Raw genomic sequence first — 21,063 nt, 5'->3', positions numbered from 1 at the left:
ATTCCTATCTGAAAGCACACAAATTTGTCCAACAAGGGTGTTTTTTTCTTTCATAATTTTCTCACACTTGATGACTGATTGAGCCCAATTTTTCACAGGCTTGTTATTTTATGGTTATGATGGGATACACCAAGTAAAAAAACACTGGTCTTCGACAATTACCAAACGTGTACAGTGCCTTTAAGTTGAATGTGTTTCTAAATATCTCTGTGATTATTGTACTGAATCTTCCTGATTGCAAGATGCAAATGTTGGCAGAGCTGCCAACATTTGCATCTTGCAATCAGGAAGATTCAATTGGCTCTGGGGCTAATGTCATAGAGCTGCATAGAGCTGCTTAAGCAAAAAATTTGCTTAAATGCGAAAATAGCTCGCTTGTTTTACACATGTTACTGGCCAAAATTTCATGCCATATATGTTGCTTGTGACTGGTATTTAGCTGTCGTTTACTTAGCATAACAATTGAGTTGAGTCTTGGCCAGTAATCTGATTTACCAAAGCAAGGATTTTTCTGCTTAAGCAAAATTTTGTGCTTAAGCAGCTCTATGAAATTGGGCCCTGTTGTAAAACTATTCTTTTCGCTCGATGAAATCTATCCTTTTACAACTTGTTTTTAAGAGCTGTATGTGAAATATGTATTAGAAGGCCTGTATTGGGTAGTGGTTTTGTTCAGTGGGAAATATTTTATTTGTTTTAAGAAAGAGTATATTTTAAAAGACTTATATTATAAGTGGTTTTCTTAAGGTCTTTGTTTTTTTAGCGTAAGTTGGCATATTGTGTAAATTTGTTATTGTTTTAAAAAAGATAATTTTGGATAGTTTAATCATATTTAACCTTCCTCATAATACACTTCCACGTCCATTTTATTATTTAACAAACCAATTCCTTGAAGGTTTTGTGTGGATTTTTGTGAATTTTTAGTACTATTGCTGGAGTACTAATGAATATATTAAAATTATGTGAACAAAAACCCATATTGACTTCTCAGGATTCTCTCATTTTCACACTCGTCAATGGCGATCTTTTTCCATAAAAATTACAAGGGGTTGCCCTTGCAACCTTTTCCTTAAAAATCACAAGGGGTAAGCCTTGCACCCTTTTCCTTCAAAATCACAAGGGGTTAGCCTTGCGCCATTTTCCTTTAAAATCACAAGGGGTTAGCCTTGCGCCTTTTTCCCTTCAAAATCACAAGGGTTAGCCTTACACCATTTCCTTAAAAATCACAAGGGGTTAGCCTCGCACCCTTTCCTTTAAAATCACAAGGGGTTAGCCTTACACCATTTCCTTAAAAAACACAAGGGGTTAGCCTTGCACCATTTTCCCTTCAAAATTACCCCTTGCATCCTTTTTCTTCAAAATCACAAGGTTTTCCATCAAAGTCACAAGGGGTTAGCCTTGCACCCTTTTCCTTAAAAATCACAAGGGGTAAGCCTTGCATCCGTTTTTTCAAAATCACAAGGTTTTTCGACAAAGTCATAAGGGGTAAGCCTTGCACTCTTTCCTTAAAAATCACAAGGGGGTAAGCCTTGCGCCATTTTCCGTCAAAATCACAAGGGGTTAGCCTTACGATATTTTCCTTCAAAATCACAAGGGGTTAGCCTTGCATCCTTTTTCTTTAAAATCACAAGGTTTTCCGTCAAAGTCACAAGGGGTAAGCCTTGCGGCATTTTCCCGTCAAAATCACAAGGGGTTAGTTAGCCTTGTCCTTTTTCTTCAAAATCACAAGGGGTAAGCCTTGCGCCTCCTTCCTTCAAAATCACAACGGCAAACAAACAGTGAAGATCAAACGCTATAAAACATACAAATCGTTGTCAGGCATTTTAACACACAATTTTTATTCATCAATGTTGAAGCCCAACCTACAAAAGAAAAAATTACAATCGTTCAAACAAACAGCAAGCCGAGTGTCCCTTGAAGTCGTACAATTTCTTAAATGGATCAAAAATGGTTTTTCAATATTGCACTGAGTTGTAGATTAGTAATTTTTAGTAGATTTGTTAAAGTAAAAGTAAAACGACTTTAAATACATAGAGTTTATATAAGAACAAGAGGGCGCACTGGCAATGCTGCGTGCACAAACACAACAGGACCGCAAGAAGACATGCGCGCCATTTTGTAAGATGAACTCTACGCGTGTTGGATATGAAGAAGTACACGCTGGAGTGTGTGCCGCGTATCTAGGCTTGTGGGCCCTCTAGTTCTTATATATAACTCTATGTTTAAAAGTGACTATCTACAATCAGCCATTGTTTTGAGAGTACTTGATCCTTCAATATTCTTCAAAAGGTTTTAAAGGAAAATTTACACCATTATTATTATTTGCTGTATTTTTCAAGAAAATGTGAAGAGTGGGATAGGATTTAATGTCAAATACAGTTCCAACTACCATTTTAAAATTGTGCATCTGCGACTGCCAATTGTGATGGATTTCAGCTTTCACATCTTGTATAAAACCTCAAATGATGGTCAGTCGACCATCGCTTCAAACGTACACAAAATTGAATGATTCTTTAAAACTCTAAACAACACCTGGCGAATTGATTTCACTAGATACTTGAAAATGTGTTTTTCACCAGTCCATATGTTGCAAACACTGGACAAGCCAGATGGACCAACTTGGAGAGAATTTTGACAGGTTCCCAGGTGTTATAACTGGCATTTGGCAAGCAGACCACCGTTAATGGAGAACACTGCTTGGAGAAAACTCAAACTCAAGTTCCCAGGATTTTTACAAGATTTGTTTTTTTTAGTTGTTTAGTCATAATACCTGACATTTCTTATGTATCTTACAAACTCAGATCGACAAAGCTACACGACACTTATTGCGTTTCAAATCCTCGCTGTTCAACAATTCAAAATAAAATAACATTTAGCCCAACCTCTATCAGCCTAGGCATCATTACTTCAAAAACCCTTTAAAGATGCTATGTCAGATTTTCGGCCGATTTGACCCAAAAATTTTGATTTAAAATTCAATGGGTATTTTGATAGGGGTCGAGAAAGTTACAAGCTTTCATTTGAGCCATTGCTCGAAAAAGTCCGCCAATTATTAGTAGCAGTGAAATAAAGTGCTCAAAATTAGTGTTTGTCGGGATCCCGACAATATATCACGTGACCAATTCTTATGTGTTTTATAAGAAACGTTTAAAAAAAAATTCATGGTTTCTGACCATTAAAAATAAAAGTTAAACTGTTTTTTTAGAGCGGGTGATACTCTTTGAAATACCAATCACTCAAAAAAAATCATTTTTTTAATGTTCAGGGCCAAAAATCTGACATAGCATCTTTAACAATTACGCTTGTTTTTGTTTTTTCAATATTGCTCATAATCTTCTAACTCTATTAGCTACTGATACCACGCTGCTGGACAACATACGAAACACTCATGCGAATACAAAAGAAAAAGGAGAAAAATCTCATCAATATAATCCTTCTATTTCACAAAAATTCACTTCAAGTTCACGTCGTTGTCACGACCAAGGCAAGGTTCGGAAGTTCTCAACACTCTTCCATCATCTTAAAAAAAAAAAAACATCTAGATCTACAAATTTAGCGCCATGTCTGTTTTTAAAGACATGTCTGTTTTAGCACTTAATCTGCAATGTTATTTATAATATATCAGGGAGATAAGTTTGTGATTTTTCAAGGTTAAATTTTCCAAGCACCAAGTTAAAATAAAAAAAATTACAAGAGTGTGCGTAAACTTTTGTGAAGTCAGTCTAAGGAAACTGTTTCCTGCCCTTTAATCACTAGTAGTGATGATAGGTGTTTGCTAGGGCTGGATTAGCATGTTAGGGAGGGCAAAGTCTTCTCCTTTTTGCAAAGATCTATTCTATTGGGAATCTTGAGTTTATGAGAAAGTTTTGTAGGGGCAACAAAGCCTCGATCTCACAAAGCACCAATATTCATATTTTAAGATGATTTGTAATAGTGCTTAGTATATCACACTTTCCTTGGCAATTAAGACTGATTCAAAGTTCAGATCAATCTCAGCTCTACTTTGTGAAATCGAGCCCAGGTCTTTGCAGTACATACATATCAAGGAACCGAAACAAAACAAAAGTAGAATCAATCAATCAATCAATCAATCAAAGGTCATTTTTTAAAAGCAACAAGGTTTGCCATTGCCATCTCTTGTCAGGAATTTGTACTGAAATTTTTCATTTCCTAACTCTTTTTCTACACCTAACATTTCATTTACGCTTCAAAAGCACCTTAAAAACAAACATCACTGCTTTGCCAACAAACAGCAGATCTGAAAAAATATTGTAAAATCAAATTAAAGGCCACAGATTTCTTGGTTTATGAATTTTTCCTAACATTATCACATCACAATGCTCAAATATCATACCCTACATGTACTTTAATCCACCAGATACTTATCTACGAACTACGCTACATACAGGGAATCATGATTGGTCTGAATCTAAGTCACACTTTGAGAATGTCGTCCAATCAGATCACTCAGTTATGACATTCTCTTCTCAAAGTGACCAATCAGTGAACACCTTGGGTTTATGGCACATACAGAAGCAAAGCGTCATTATTACACATTTAAAAAAAAAAAAAGGCTCTTAATTTTACGACAAAATTTAAAACAGATTTTACACGAAACGAGAATGACATAGATGTTACACACCATGATTAGACAATACAGAGGTTTCGCAAGGCTACAGATACAGAAACGGATACGTCAGCACTTTGTGTATTCACGTGACTTGTAGCCGCGACTTTTGTGTTTTGCATGTACGTTGCGAACAGATACAGGAGCATACACGTACATTAAAACGGATACAAATTTGCTGTTTCTAAATGCATTTTTGTCAAGCGATTAAAAACATTGTCCCTGGGAGTGTTTTCAGTGTGACATTCATTACATAGATAGTAATGTGTTCATCATCTTCTGCAAAATATGTGGAAAATCCAGTGTAAACATATATACTTTTTCCTTGACCTGACACATAACTCTTCGATTGCGAAATATAATCTGACACGCTTTCAACATGAACGGATACGGTTATCGTATTTGTATCAGTATCCGTATCCGTAGTGCGAAACCTCTCGAATATACCACAAAAACAACAACCATAGCTCTATACGAACTTTCTTCTAACTATACTCATAGAATCTATGCATCACCCGGAAGTTTTCCATTTTACGAACTAGCTTATCTACCACTACTCCAAAATGAAGTGAAGATAAAAAACTAACAAATTATTTTATTACTCAAAGTAACTTAAAACTACAACCAATTAAAAACTAAACAATAAACAGAAAAAGTCAAAAGGAAAAAACTCAGAATTTAAAAAAACATCAACATATTAACGTTTCAGTAACAGTATATAATTTACCGATTTTAAAACTTTTCAGCTCCTGAGTTGCGTCTCATAAGGCAAAAGTCATTTTGGCAAAGAAAAATATATTTTTCGTTTCTTCAAAAGATGTTGAGTTAGTAAAAATAAAACTCAAAAAGTTCCGTTATCCAAACACACTCAACTTTTTTTTCAAAATCTAAGACTGCTTTAGTGTGTGCTTGAGGTTTAATTAAAACTAAGCATGGGACAAAAGTCGTTAAATCTAAAGTAAAGACTTATGGTTTCTAATTTCTGAAAATACCTCGATGTAAAAAATTTCATGTTCGAGAACATTACAATATTCATACCGTATATTGTAATTCATTGTCTATAATGAAGATTTAAAAAAAACAAATTCTGCATATTTGATATTGTTTTTTTTTTTCAGTGTTTCTGAGAGCAACACACAGCCAGTCAAAATAAGACAAAACTGTAGCAGTGATGCAAGGAAATTTTGCGATTGAAAGCGCCCTCATGCGGTAGAAAAACATGATTAATTATCAGCATTGAAAATCACGATTAGTACTGTGCGAACCAACAACCAAATGGTTTTTTAACCATACTCTACTCAGGATTGCTACGTCTCTCCTGATTGGTTGACTCCTAATCTTAACGTCAATCCTCCTACTTTATTTCAGAGTGGCGTAGAAAATAATTTGAAAAACTCAAAGATTTGAAAAACTCACAGATTTGAAAAACTGAAAGATTTGAAAAACTCAGGGTGGAGGGAGGGGATGTTTGTGCCTTGCATTGAAATCATGTTCACTCTCAGCTGGCAAATTGGTGCCTAAAATCCAAAGGCATAAATCTCATGACTTTAGTGGCCAATACACACTTTGGTGGCCAGACCAAGTACATGTACACAGATTATATGACACCCCATGGCTTGTGTATTCTTGACCAGTCTCCACAGTTGCCCGTGAAACAAGTGAGTGGGGGCAGGCGAGTGCACCAATAGTAGGAGGGTTATTGTATACATTGCATTGATTGTTGTTCATTCATAAATCAAGGTAATGCATGCAGAACCTCTTTGAGTACAACACTGTACCAAAGGCAATGCAGGCATATAGATTAGACTGTTTGCTGGTAATGGCAGCTTCAAGCCCATATTATGACAAATCATCGTTTCATTCGCTTCAATATCAGAAACTTATACCAGACACAAAGACACAAGGCATGAAATACTGTGTTAAAAGACTCTTGTAATAAAATAACCTAAGTTCATTGTATGCTTCGAGATACATGTACATGTACATGACACTGAACCTCTGTACCTACCCTTCACCATAACAGGTGCAAATGCTTTGAAAAACAAGTATTTTTCTGTTTCAATGAATTTTCCTCTTCTATGGAAAAACAAACCCTAATGCTGTCAGAAAGCAGAATACTTTTTCTTGTTTCTGTTTGTCTTTAGTTTACAAATCATCTTGTTTTCTCTGGCTATACATCAAGAGACGAGCTTAACTCACCACCCTTAACTCACAACCATGCAACCCTTCTCTCTCAACTGAACATTTAACAAACCTTCCCTCTCAACCCGATGAGTGGGGGGGAGGGGGGATGTTTAGTCTCTCTTGTATCTGGTGAACTCGATTAGCATTGCTGGCGAGCGATACAGGAAGATGAGCTTGGCCGTCAGGTCCTCCTCCAGTTTCATCTCGCCGCACTCACGCACCAAGAAGATGTCCAGGCAGAGCTTGACGATGCGGTCCACGTTGGGGAACTCCTTGAACATGATCGTCTGCGAGACCCCGCTGAACATCATGCGCACAAACTTGCCGACGACCAGGACGAGGGAAACGTACAGACCGACGATTCTGTTTTCGGAACGACAGGAATAATAATTTTATAATGTTTTATAGGATTATGTACATGTATACAAGAAAAATTTAAAGAGGAGGGCTTTTCCCAACAGCTTGAAACTTTAGATGATGATTTTTATACATGTATATTGTTTTTTGCAAGTCGCCATACACACAAGTCCTGAAGGCCACTTCAAAGTGTGGGCTAAAAATCATAAATTTTCCAGGGGTTGTTGCCACCTACTCCTGGGGCTGAAACAGGGTTACCCCCTTTACAGTCCATACAGATGTAGGCTTGGGTATCATCCATCAGAAGCCTGGCTGGTAGATGATGTTGATAATGATGATGTATTTTTGTAGCTCCTCTTAAAGGCCCTGAGGTGGATTTCACAAAGGTAGTCCTAACTTAGGACTAGTCCTAGGCAATGCTAAGAGATAGGACCAGTCCTAAGTTAGGATGAGTTACTGGTCCTAACTTAGGACCAGTCTTATCTCTAAGCATTGCCTAGGACTAGTCCTATGTTAGGACTACCTTTGTGAAATCCACCCCTGGACACCTTTGGTAATTGTCAAAGACCAGTCTTATCACTCGGTGTATCTCAACACGTGCACAAAATAACAAACCTTAAGAATTGTTTTAAAAAAACCTTATCACCCAAACTTGTATGCTTTCATCAGATGCTTGATTTTGTGAGGTCTCAAAATCAATTCAAATTATTTAGTGAGAAATTACTTTCTCAAAAACTATATCACTTCAGAGGGAGCCGTTTGTCACAATGTTTTATACTACCAACCTCTCCCCATTACTCGTTACAAAGTAAGGTTTTATGCTAACAATTATTTTGAGTAATTACCAATAGTGTCCAATGCCTTCAAGACAAACACTTCAAGACGTTAACAATCACTACCAAAACAGATTCCACTTACCCATAACCAGCTAGCGGAGCAAACAGGTCGGACGCTACCCGGTCATTGAACGTTAAGATGGACATCATGTCTTCATCTTTGTTGACCACCCACCATTCTCGCTCTCCACCTACCCCGTCAATGGAGCCGTATTCCAGCTTCATCGTGATGTCACTGTAACCGTCGGAATACTCCGCTGAGGCAACAAAATGGAGTTTAGTGAGAATGGGATCAAGTTTTGTGTAATGTGATGTATCTAAGTCTTATATAGCGCACGTTTCTACTTACAAGAATCTCAAGGTGTTTAGTATATACATTAATAATAACCCGTAGGGTGTCGTGGCCGAGCGGATAAGAGCACCGAACTCAAGCTCTGATGCTTCTGTTCAGCAGAGTATGGGTTCGAATCCCGGTCGTGACACTTGTGTCCCTGAGCAAGACACTTAACTATAATTGCTTCTCTCCACCCAGGGGTAAATGGGTACCTATGAGGGCAGAGATGGTTCTTGTGTGATTGATTTAGCCGAGTAGCGCATATTAATGTTGCACAGGCTGCATACTCCCCACCAGGGAGCTGAGATGGTTTAAGGAGTAAATTAAGGCCCAGTGACCAGAGGTGATAATGTGAAGCAATTTGGGACGCCCTCCGGGTGTGAAAAGCGCTATATAAAAACGGGTTATTATTATTATTATACATTATTACAGAAGGGTAGGTTATTGAAATAATGAATTCTGAGACCCAATTTTGTAGCACCTTCTAAGGGTTAACAAGGTGCTACGGCGCATTCAGAAGCCACAGCCAGGAACACCGGGGCGAACCCCTTCTCTTTTCGATAAGTGCACTGGGTTCTTTTACATGCTTCACACCGCACATGGGACCAACGGCTTAACGCCCCATCTGAAGGACGAAGCAATGGTTAAGTGTCTTGCTTAAGGACACAAGTGTCACGGCTGGGGACCAAAAGGACCAATGGTATGAATGCAAACAGTAGTAAAGCCTGTCATTGCGACCCTAGCAGAGTCGTTCTCAAAGACTCCCAGAAAGACTCTGCTAGGGCCGAAACATCATGTGGAATTCTGAAAAACATTTCTATTTTCAAACTTACAGTTGAGTATTTTTGTAGCTGGTTCCACATCACCCTTGGCTGGTACTTGGACAAAACCAGGATAGGCTCTTGGGATGGCTCTGAGAAAAAGTAATCATAGAATAAAGAATGAATAGTGATGACCAACAACTGGCACTGATTGTTTAGTCTTCAAGACAGTGGACACTATTGGTAATTGTCAAAGACTAGTCTTCACAGTTGGTGTATCTCATTACCAATAGTGTCCACTGCCTTTAAACAAAAAATAAAAGTTCTCATTGGTTAATACACACATTTCAATCATTTATATCAGTTCATGGTTTAAAGAACACCTTGGTTATTGTCAAAGACTAGTTTTCTCACTTGGTGTATCCCAACATCATTTTAAAGCCAAAAATAACAAACCTGTGAAACTTTGGGCTCAATTGGTCATCAAATTTGCAAAAGAGAATAATAAAAGAAAAAACACCATTGTTAAACAAATTTGTGTGCTTTTAGATGCTTACATTGTTGTAAAAGAGGCTCTTAATATTTTAGTGAGAAATTACCTATTTCTCAAAAACTAAGTTTATTCAGAGGGAGCCAGTTCTCACAATAGTTTATACTATCAACCTCTCCCCATTACGTTTTACCAAGTAAGGTTTTCTGCTTATAATTATTTTGAGTAATTACCAATAGTGTCCACTGCCTTTGTTTGAAAGATAAAGTCAATCTTAACTTACACTGGTGAAGAGACGTTAGTGTCCAACTGCTCTGCAAGAAGTGTTCTTATCTTACGTTCTTTGGGGTTGGTTGCAGACAATGTGAAGGAGTAGAATCCTTCAACTACTGGCGTCACCAAAGAACTGTCGCTGTTTCTGCAATTGGTACAAGTTGGTAAAAACTAAATTGACAGGGATGTGATAGACTAAACTATGAGCGCAAGGCGTTAAAAGCTTGCGAGCGCAAAGCATGACAGATTGCCAGCAGCAAAGCTTGTTGGTACAATGCCTGCTTCTATACATTTGACTTTTAATAATAAAAATGGTATTTATACTGCGTATTTTGCTTACTAAAAATGATCAAAAGCGCCTTACAATAAAAATGGTTATGATGAACTATAACATTGACTCAGCCCTAGTCTGCAATCTGGGGCTATCCATATAGCTTATCTTTGTTTTCTTAAAAATTTATTAAATATGATTTTTTTTTCTTGGGGTTGGGATTTAAAAGAAAAAACTGATTTTTGGTTAAACACGGAGAAATCACATCCCTGAATTGAGGACTAAATGGATCAATTTATTGGGAAATTATATCATTGGTTAACTGTTTTCAGGGCTTGAATTTCTGGGGGGGGGGGGGGAATCACCGTTTCTGCAATTGGTACAAGTTGGTAACAACTTTATTTAGGAATCAAAGCTGGATCATTTTGAAAAGGAAATTCTATCATCAGTAGTTGATGTTTTGGCTTCAATTTCAGGAAAAAATCCACAAGACTGCAAGGGAAGTACATATACATGTACATTAGCTCAAAACCATTACTGAACCAGAGAACTTGCAACAATCAATCAATCAATCAGCCAATCAATCAATTGATCGTTAATTTTATAAGGCACTAATCCAACAGTTGTTGCTCATAGCACCATACAGTAGGCTTTTGGAAAAAGGTCAAATTTAAGCAAAGTTTTAAAATGAAGTAGATTGCCTGACGTTCTAAGAAAGATGATTCCAATCCTTGGTGCTGCAATAGAAAAGGCACGATCCCCCAACTGTGTTTAGTTCTTTGAATGTGAAAGAGTGAAGTGTCGGAACAGGAACGCAGATTTCTGACAGGTTCTTTGATGGACAATAAGTCAGTGTGATATGAAGTGGCTGAGGCATTGAGGCAGCGAAACATAAGTAGGAGGATCTTATAGACTGGAATAAAAATGAGAAAAACACTACAAACTTACCGTTTGAAAGAGTAAGCGTAGCGGAATTCCACCACGTTCATGGAGAGGAGATGTTCTCTGAGTCCGTTCCTACTTGGGGGACTGACGTCCCAGGATGAAGCCGAAGCTCCAGTGATATTCACCACGATGAGGTCCTCGGCCTTGTACATCTTCAGGAAAGAAACGGCAGTCTGTGGGAAAAAAAAGGAAGAGCCCAGAAAAAAACTTGCATTAAAAGAAGGGATGTGATCATGCATTGGATAATTTTAAAATTGGTTTTGTTCATTTGTTTTCTTCATTTTGTGTTTTATGTCGCCAGACACACAAGGTTTGAAGGCCAACTTCAAGGTGTGGGCTACAATTATTGTTTACAAGAGGTCATTGCCACCTCCTCCTGGGGCTGGAACAGGGTTACCCCCTATAGGTATGACGAAGGTAGGCTTGGGTATCATCCATCAGAAGCCTGGCTGGTAGAGCAGAAAACACTACCTCCCCAACTTTACAAAGCAGCCATGGTTAAGTGTCTTGCTCAAGGACACAAGGTGTCACGACCAGGACTCCAACCCACACTCTGCTGATCAGAAACACCACGGTTTGAATCCGGTGTTTTTAACCGCTCGGCCACGACACACCATTTGACAAGTATGAATTGAGAGTGATGCAGCGCTGGATGCGGCAGTCTCTCCTAAGATAGTGAAGGATTATTGCCCTTCATGAAAACTGCGGCGTCTAAGATAGATTCACCAGATCTAAAACCTGCAGTCTTATGGAATTCTCTGGGGCATCGGTTTGCTTAGAGGGTATATGTACTTTATGAAGAACAAAAACACAATGTCCACAGATTTACACTAAACTTACACAGTTTGAAGATAATGATAATAGAAAGCTTCCCTGAAAATATTACGTGCTGAGGTGCTGTACTTTTTGGGAAATGAGTAAAACAATGTCATGAAAATAATTTTCATCTCATGAGACTAAAATTATTTTAAGCATGTACATGTACAAACATATTTTCATGACATTGTTTTACTCGCTTCTCAAAAACTACAGCACCTCAGTAAGTAATATTTGAAGGCAAGCTTTCCACTATCATTATCTTCAAACCCTGTAAGTTTAATGTAAATCTATGGACATTTTGAAAAAGTACCCAAATCCTTTAAAGCTAATGGGTTTTTCCAATGTTGTGTGGCTATTCTTATGGATTTGGGGATTTTTTTTCTTTTCGTGCTGGGTGCTGCAGTTTCTCTCGATATAGTATGGAATATTGGCAGTCGGGAAAACTGCAGCGACTAAAGACAGAGTCCCAAGAAACTCACCAGATCCGTGCTGATATTATTAAGCAGGGCATCGTACTTCTTCTGGTTAAATTCAATCAGACTGTGCCCCTGGGTCGTCATTTTAAACAAGGGCTGAAACAAAATACAGAAAGGTAGAAATAATTATTTCCTGACTTCTCAAATTTCTTGAAGAACAATCTCTAAATGAGAAAAATAGAATTGCTGGTGATCAGTGTAGAGCCCATGACGCTGAACTGGCATTTGATCATTCAAAGTACATTTAAATCAATATAAAATACAGAGAGATAAAATAATTATTAAATGACTTCTCAATTTCTTCTTGAAGAGCAATCTCTTAAAGCCATTATACACTTTCGGTAAAAAAAAAAAAAAAAAAAAGTTCACAGATTTACAAATAATTTACAGGGTTTACAGAAGGTATTGGTGGAAGACTTCTCTTGAAATATTGTTCCATGAAATGCTTTACTTTTTGAGAAAACATTAAAACAATATCAATTCTCGATAGCGAGAATTGTGGATTTATTTTAAACACATGTCATGACACGGCGAAACGTGCGGAAAAAAGGGTGGGTTTTCCCGTTATTTTCTCCCGACTCCGATGACCGATTGAGCCTAAATTTTCACTGGTTTATTATTTTATATACAAGTTGTCATACACGAAGTGTGGGACTTGGACAATATTGTTTACCGAAAGTGTATAATGGCTTTAATGAACAAAATTACAAATGCTGGTAATTAGTCTTGAGCACTTGTGGCTGATTTGGCGTTAAACCATTCAATTAAGTCAATAAAAATAACAATAATAATAAAACCCTCCTCGATTCAACCGCAATGAACCTCCTACATTAAAGGCAGTGGACACTATTGGTAATTACTCAAAACAATTATTAGCATTAAACCTCACTTGGTAAAGAGTAATGGGGAGAGGTTGTTAGTATAAAACATTGTGAGAAAAGGCTCCCTCTAAAGTGGAGTAGTTTTCGAGATAGAAGTAATTTTCCACAAATTTGATTTCGAGACCTCAAGTTTAGAACTTGAGGTCTCGAAATCAACCATCTAAACGCACACAACTTTGTGTGACTAGGGTGTTTTCTTCGTTCATTATTATCTTGCAACTTTGATGACCGATTGAGCTAAAATTTTCACAGGTTAGTTATTGTATGCATATGTTGAGATACACCAACTGTGAAGGCTAGTCTTTGACAATTACCAATAGTGTCCACTGCCTTTAAAGCATTAGAAAAAAACTTCCAAAACTGACACTAACTTTTGAAGCATACTGGTGCCTGATCCACCACAGCAGGGGCCGACCAAGACAAAATGTTGATTTAGCTAACTATTTAATTGTCAGCTACAAAGCTAGTATGTACTGGTTTTATGTGCACTCAAACTTCAAAGCCTGCTTTAGAAATCTTGAAAAACCGTATTTAGAGTAAAATCTCAAAAGAGTACAGCTACTACCAGCTCCAGAACAATGTTCCCCTTTTCCTGAAGAAATGAGATCCCTGCAACATTCTCTAGATTACTAATAATGACATTGAATGGACTCTGTAACAGATATTTCTAGTCTGTTATTGAAATGTGTTAGTTTTCTATGTATTTTTAATGCTGTATATTTTGTGAATGAATAACGTGTTTGTTAATCAATCAATCAATCAATCAATCAATCAATCAATCAATAAGCCAACAAAACAACCAATCAATCAATTCACCAATCGATCCGGTCAATCAATGAACTATTCATACAGCTTTTTAATCATTCACCCCCCCCCCCAAAAAAAAAAAACAATTAAAAAAATATGAATCAATAAGTCTACCTATCGGTAAATTATCTGATCGATCAATCGATAATACTATAACAGAATCGGTCTTACATCATATCCGCTGATGGTAATACTAATGTCTACTGATGAGATCGGATTGGAGATGTTGGACGAGTTGGACAGTGAAATAAGGAGGAGCGGGAACCAGACTATGACCAGGAGAACAAAAAGCTGTATACCACCCGCTCCATACTTGACTGCCTTACTCTTCAGTAGACCTCGATCCACGGGGTAAGCCTGTAAAGGGAATAAGATATCATCAGGGCCCAATTTCATAAAGCTGCTTAAGCACAAAATTCTGCTTAAGCAAAATAATCCATGTTCAGTTAAATCAGATTACCGGCCAAGACTCCACTCAATTGTTATGGTAAGTAAACAGCAACTAAATACCAGTCACCAAGCACTGTATATGGCGTGAAATTTTGGTCAGTATGTTACTAAAAATAAGCAAGCTATTTTCGTGCTTAACAAATTTTTTGCTTAAGCAGCTCTATTATCTTGTGATGTTAATGGAACATCAGTGGCGTGTACAAAAGCTCAATCTTACTTGGTGACTAGTAAAAAACTGTACCAACATAAGTATTCAGTTGACTCTCACTACACCAAGATAGCTGGGACTGGCCATAAACCATTAACAGAAATGTTGGACAGTAAAACAAAGAAACATAAAGCATGTGTTAAGAACTGGACTGGAACCCACACTCCACCAATCAGAAACACGAGGGATTGACTGCTCAGCCTCAACATGGCATTCACACAAACTTAAACCTTTTTCATTCAACAGATAAGGACATTCCAGGGGAGTCTTAACATCACCGCCCGTCACCCAATGTCAAGTTCAATCTCAAGACGCTTTCCCTTGGAAGAATGAAAATTCAGTATCCTAACCCTACTCCAAGGCAAGGATAACCATTTCCAGGTAAATGGCTATTTCCCAGGAGTTTGGCAGGGTTAGCTTTTTGAGTGAGAAAACGTTAACCAAGTTTCCCTGGGAATTTTCTGATGAATTTGCGTCAGTGTAAGTTTTTTTTTCATAACACACATGCAGATAATGTTCAGCGAAATATTCGACTACAGCTACGACTAGATCGCATGTGTCTGCCTATTCTTCAACAGACCTGCCAACCTTGTAATTTTTTTTTGAGTACCACATTATCGCAGCGGCATTAACATGATCGCCCAGTGCACAACGGCATATGGCACAATGCTTACAGTCAGTCAGCAAAAACCATGGACCACTTCATTTTAGATGAACCAATCATTTAATGTAATTATATATCATATTCACACAAAATACAGGCTACTTCATAATAAAAAAAGTTGTATCATGATATCAGTGGTTATTTTAGGGGTGGTTGATGTGGCCTTTTCTGACTTTTTGTGATCGTGACCTTAACAGTCTGAAAAAAAAATGAAAAAGAAATAACCAGTTGACTGCTGGAACCATGTTCCAAATGCCTAGATCAAGGATTTAAAACTGAAGGAGTGAAGGGGCAAAAAGTTTTTTTTTTTTTTTTTTTTTTTTAATATCACAAAAACATTGGCCAGGGGTTTCCCTACGGGCGGTGAGCCCATTTTGACACATTTCTGATCCATAACATATATTAATTTCATTGACAAGCTCTGTTGAACAATGTTCCTAAATTATGAGTAACTTAAACTCGGAATGCAAATATTATAACTTGGTATCCATCTTTGGTTGCCCAGTAAACGGACAAACGAAAGCCCACCGTAGAGTTTTCAAGTTCCACTTCAATTCAGGCATGCTTCAATTCATCATTTGTTTCCCTTATCAGGCTTATACAAAGATTACAGGCCATCAAATTCCCATTATTCTCCCCAAATTCTCGGGAGTTGGGAAAAAATCGTGACGTAAATAATAACATGAATGCTACCTCCTGACCTAACCGGCTGCCGCTCTTTGAGATGTCTAAATGTCAAAGTGTGTGCACTGCCGACTGCACACGTGCACTGTGCAAAATGCATTATTTTTCCACGTTGAGGAATGCATTCTCTTTTTTCCGGGTAGAGGAGTACTTTTTCCCCCATCACTGACACTTCGCCTACGATCGGCGTCCATGTTGCATAGTATATAAACACACGGCGACGCCGAACGAATTCGAGCCGAACACGTGCGTTGTGTGCATGTACATGTACATGTACATCCATGCATAAGGCTGTACATGTACTATACCAGGTTGACCGAACTGGTATGCGCCATTCCCACCCCTTCTGTTACGCATTGGTTTATTAGTTTTCCAGCGGGAGTAAGAATTTAAAAAATAATTCTAAGCACAACCTCTTTTTTATCGAAGCGCATAATGATCACTCAGATGTGGGGTGTGTGGGGTGTTTTTGATCTGTTGTTTTTGCATTTGGGGTCGAACGAATAACAGTTGATTAAATTGAGAACAAAATTGTCCGTTCGTGCTGCAGTTTTAAAACACCGCGATATAGATTTTGCTTTTTGTGTACGTTCTGCAGAATATCTCGTACCACCGTACTCAGGGGTGAAAATGCGTGCATGGTACGCAAAATGCGTACAGGTTGGCAGGTCTGCTTCAACACTGACAGACACGCCGATCTAGCCGAAGCTGTAGCCGAAGTCGCCGTTTCGGATACGGCCTTACCACTTCAGCATTTCTCCAACATTTGATGGGATACACGGAGGAGTAGACGTCCTCAATCTCGAGCCAGTGTGCCAGGCTAAGAGTGGTATCCGTAAACATCCAATCCATCAGCATACGGATCTCCTTCAGGAACGGGATTGCCTGGTACCTGTGTCAAGATGATCACCAAGGAATTCGCTCATAATAAAAATGATAACACTGAGTTGGTAAAGGCACATTGCAATATGATTGCTTTACTACTTGTCTGCCCCTGGTCTGCACCAGCAATGGGCATACCCCTGCTCCGAGGTAGTGGTAAGCTGTAAAACCCTTAGTCATTCTTAAATTGACAGCCAAGACCCTGTGGAAAAGGGACACAGTGTGAAAGTGTTCTAGGATAACCTTGGGGTAAAAAAAGTCCAAGGCCCTCCCGAGGGCTGTATTTCATGGGGATAAGAGATAAGGTGTGAAAAGGGCTTTTATTACATTACAGGGATGTGATACAATCTGAACTCTGAACGAAAAGCACGAAAAATGAACGAGCTCGAAAACTTGCGAGCATGAAGCCCAATATTAACATTTATCTTTGGTTTCAAAAGCCCTACTCTGCAGTCTGGAGAGTTATTACATGGTTTTATCTTATTTTTTTATGAATTTAATCTTAAAAAAACATGAAAAAAACCCTGTTGGACTCACCCCATGAAGAGGAAGAGATTGATGTAGTTGTAGCGTTTGCAGAGACAGTTGCCAAGAATACGTGTTGGATAGCCGGAGCGTATCTGGTACGCTGATAAAGCAAAGTAGATGCACTTCACAAAGTAGAAAACTTGAGCCGGTGTGTTATCAATGAACCTCCTGTAGTCATGATACACAAGAAATAATCAACATTTTGTTATTGTAAACAAAACAAGGGTTTTCATTTGGGTTTTACCCATATACACCTGTGTGTTAGCATTCTAAAAAAAAAATCACAGGCATACATTACTCGGTTGGGATTCGAACCCACGACCTTTGCATTTCTAGAGCAGTGTCTTACCAACTAGACAAGGGTTGCTTCGTCAGGGATGCGTTTTCGCGGCTGTTACCAATAACTGTTTCGGTCATTGAACAGTAATTAAAAAATGGCCACTTCAACCAAAACAGATATAGACCTTATTGTCTTCACCTGGTCGTAATCTTAGAGGTAAACTTTTTGTGAAACAATGGAAAGACACAGATTTGTAAGCACTCATATAGGATTGTCTAATGACCAGCCTCTTTTTACCCTCTTTTGGTCTATTGGTTACGACGGTCAAACGCACCAAAAAAGTGCTTCTTTTAGCTTCATAAAGTTGGGCCCTGATTTTGTGTGAAAAATTCTCATGTTAAGAGGAACTACATGAACAGAAGGAGAGAGAGAGAGGCAGAACGCACACAGAGACAGCAAGTGGAGCCAAATGACTGAAGCCCGGTTCATACTTCCTTCGAATGCGAATGCGAAGCGAACTTGACGTGAATTTGACGTCACAACCCTCGCGATATTCGCAAGTTAGTTGGGCAAAGTTGAACTGCTGCGAATAATTCATTGCGAATTTGTGACGTCAAGATTCGCTTCGCATTCGCAGGAAGTATGAACCGGGCTTAAGGAAACAAAATGGGGTTTGACCAGAAGAAATTGGAAACACAAAGGACAAAATCAAAGGTGGGAAGAGGGAGAATATACGTGAATGAGGCACACCAAAAGGAAGACATACATGTATATGGGGAATAGCAGAAGCAAAAGACAAACATTTATTACAAAAGCAAGAGTGAGCGATCTATTTACCTGTTATTGATCTTTGGAAGTAGGAAGAACAGCCAGACGTGGACTCCGATGATGACGGCGATGAGAAAGATGAACTTAGCGATGACGGCCTTCCTCAGGTAGATGGCTCTGTCGATCACCATCAGCACAAACTGAAGGAGGAGGAAGAGAACGAAGAACATGGAGATGCTGTTGCTGGTGATCATATCAGCTACGTCCGTCTGAGCTTGCTCCTCCTGGGGAAAGAAAAAGTGTTGAGAGAAAAGTATGAAGACAGTAAGAATAATGTCTGTTCATAAAGATGGAAGACAGAGAGGAGTTTTATTTTATGATCATTTCCACTCTGTCGGTCTGAGCTTGCTCCTCCGTGGGAAAGAAAAAGCCACAAGAGAAAAGTATTAGACAGTAAGAAGAATGTCTGTTAATAAAGATGGAAGACAGAGGAGTTTTATTTTATGATCATTTCGGCTAAGTCCGTCTGAGCTTGCTCCTCCTGGGAAAAGAAAAAGCGACGAGAGAAAAGTATGAGACATTAGGGAGAATGTAATGATGTCTGTGGGTTGACAGGGGGAAGACAGATCAAATGAGCATTTAAGAACGGTACCACTCTCTTGTTTCCATCTATAAAAAAATTCAGTTTTAGATGTGGGAGGAAACCCCACATACTTGTTCCAGGGAAAAACCATCTTGATCTTTAACACTGAGCTACCGACGACTATAAGAAGCCACTAATATTATTACTATTACTCACCCCGAATGAATAGGACATAACAGCAAAGAGTATAAAGTTGAAGACGTCACAGAGGAACATTGGGACGTAGACATCAGTCACTGCACTGTAGGTTGGATCCAGCATGTTGTTGTAGAAGCTGACAAAGGGTGCAAAGATTCCCCTGGAGCAAAGAAAACAAAAAGCATGGAATGAATGTTCTGGAAGCTACAAAGCCAAGGCGTCAGGCTTTGTTCTCTTGTCTGAAGCCTTGAGCATACACGCAAAGCACGCGCAATTTTCAAAACAGCCGCATGGCCAAGCTTACCTGAGCCAAACCCAAAGCCAAAGCCGTGGTTTTGAAAAGGGTCATAATATTAAGTCTTCCAATGGGGAATAACTGCGCAGCTGCGATGCAATTGCTTGAATATCGGCAAAATGTTCGCAAAACTCCTTTGAGTTATTGAAAGCCCTCAAATTTGATATTTTTGAAATATACATGTAAGAAGTTTAATATTAAAAACATGTAAAAAAGAATTCAAATTAATAGAGCAACAAAGAAGACTTGGCTATAAAGCAAACTATTCTTAAAGACAGATAAGATGATTGAATTCCTTTATCAAGACCACAACAGTGGTTTGTACTTACTCCTTTGTTTCTTCCTCTTCATCTGATGAATCCACTGCAGCATCTTTCTCGTCTCCATCTGTGGCAGTTTCTCCTCCTTCAGCCGCTGATGTTCCTGGTTTATCAGCATCTTCAGGAGTATCCTCATCAGCTTCTGCCAAAATAAAAAACAAACACCATTATATATTTTTGGGGGGGTTTTACATATAACACACACCCAAGTGTAAGCTCAGTTCTTTCCCGAGTTCTGTGAAATAAATTTAAAAACCATTATGCTGAGGGGAAAAAAAGAAAATAATAATAATAATAATAATTTTAGCAATGGGACAAAGAATACATTTTGGGGTCCAAATTCATTTTTTTATTTTTAATTAAGTTTCAGATTTCAGGGGTGGATTTCACAAAGGTAGTCCTAACTTAGGACTAGTCCTAGGCAATGCTAAGAGATAGGACCAGTCCTAAGTTAGGATGAGTTACTGGTCCTAACTTAGGACCAGTCCTATCTTTTAGCATTGCTTAGGACTAGTCCTAAGTTAGGACTAACTTTGTGAAATCCACCCCTGGTCAACAACTGTTTGGTGATTGCATGGCTTCAAATGACACAGAAAGGACTACTATAGACATTTTATCTGTGGGGACTAGGTAAAAAGAAAAGAAAACCAACACTTTCCCAAACTCAAAAATGCACATTATTGAAAAAAAAACAGAAATATTTGTTACCAGTTTTCTTTGACTTCTTGGTCTTCTTCTTTTTTTTCTTCTTCTTCTTCTTCTCTTTCTCAGCATCTTTATCCTCGGCTGAGGCATCTTTGATAGCAAGCTGCTCCTGGGTGTAGGGGTCGTCCAAGTTGGGTACAACTTGACTCTCCTGCCACAAACCGTGTCTCTGTGAACCAAGTTTAATTGTTAATACAGTACATTAAAGTGCCAAATGTTCATATAACCTGCTTGCAAGACAGCATTTGAAAACAATCCTTTTGTAATCTGCTGAGCGAGATAACTTTTTTTGTCACATTAAACAAAGTTTGGGTGGTAGAAATTGGTAGGTTTGTAAAATGGCCGACAAGCCCGATAAAATGATAACTTTTTTTAAACATATTGTTTAAAGTCAGACAACAATAATGTTTCAATGTATATTTCCTTTGCAATAACACCTT

The 21,063-nt window shown here is 38.3% G+C and overlaps 1 protein-coding gene across 7 annotated transcripts in view; it reads right to left on the bottom strand.

Moving 5' to 3' along the window:
* Positions 1–1,818: 1,818 nt before the first annotated feature.
* LOC139934372 (piezo-type mechanosensitive ion channel component 1-like) overlaps positions 1,819–21,063 on the bottom strand; it is a 94,277-nt gene continuing 75,032 nt past the window's right edge. For all 7 annotated transcript variants that reach the window (XM_071928576.1, XM_071928570.1, XM_071928574.1 and 4 more), the window contains 13 exons: positions 20,627–20,792; positions 19,928–20,060; positions 19,322–19,463; positions 18,592–18,806; positions 17,484–17,642; positions 16,809–16,956; positions 14,230–14,415; positions 12,374–12,466; positions 11,079–11,248; positions 9,870–10,004; positions 9,169–9,248; positions 8,084–8,258; positions 1,819–7,171 (listed from right to left, as the gene is read on the bottom strand). In XM_071928576.1, the coding sequence (XP_071784677.1) occupies positions 6,919–7,171; positions 8,084–8,258; positions 9,169–9,248; positions 9,870–10,004; positions 11,079–11,248; positions 12,374–12,466; positions 14,230–14,415; positions 16,809–16,956; positions 17,484–17,642; positions 18,592–18,806; positions 19,322–19,463; positions 19,928–20,060; positions 20,627–20,792 (2,055 nt within the window). In that variant the 3' untranslated portion in view covers positions 1,819–6,918. The remainder of the gene's footprint in view (positions 7,172–8,083; positions 8,259–9,168; positions 9,249–9,869; positions 10,005–11,078; positions 11,249–12,373; positions 12,467–14,229; positions 14,416–16,808; positions 16,957–17,483; positions 17,643–18,591; positions 18,807–19,321; positions 19,464–19,927; positions 20,061–20,626; positions 20,793–21,063) is intronic.

This window comes from Asterias amurensis, chromosome 3, assembly GCF_032118995.1.
Source record: "Asterias amurensis chromosome 3, ASM3211899v1".
Lineage (NCBI taxonomy): Eukaryota > Metazoa > Echinodermata > Asteroidea > Forcipulatida > Asteriidae > Asterias > Asterias amurensis.
Note: the sequence above shows the minus strand (reverse complement) of the source record. Positions and strands in the feature narration are given on the sequence as shown.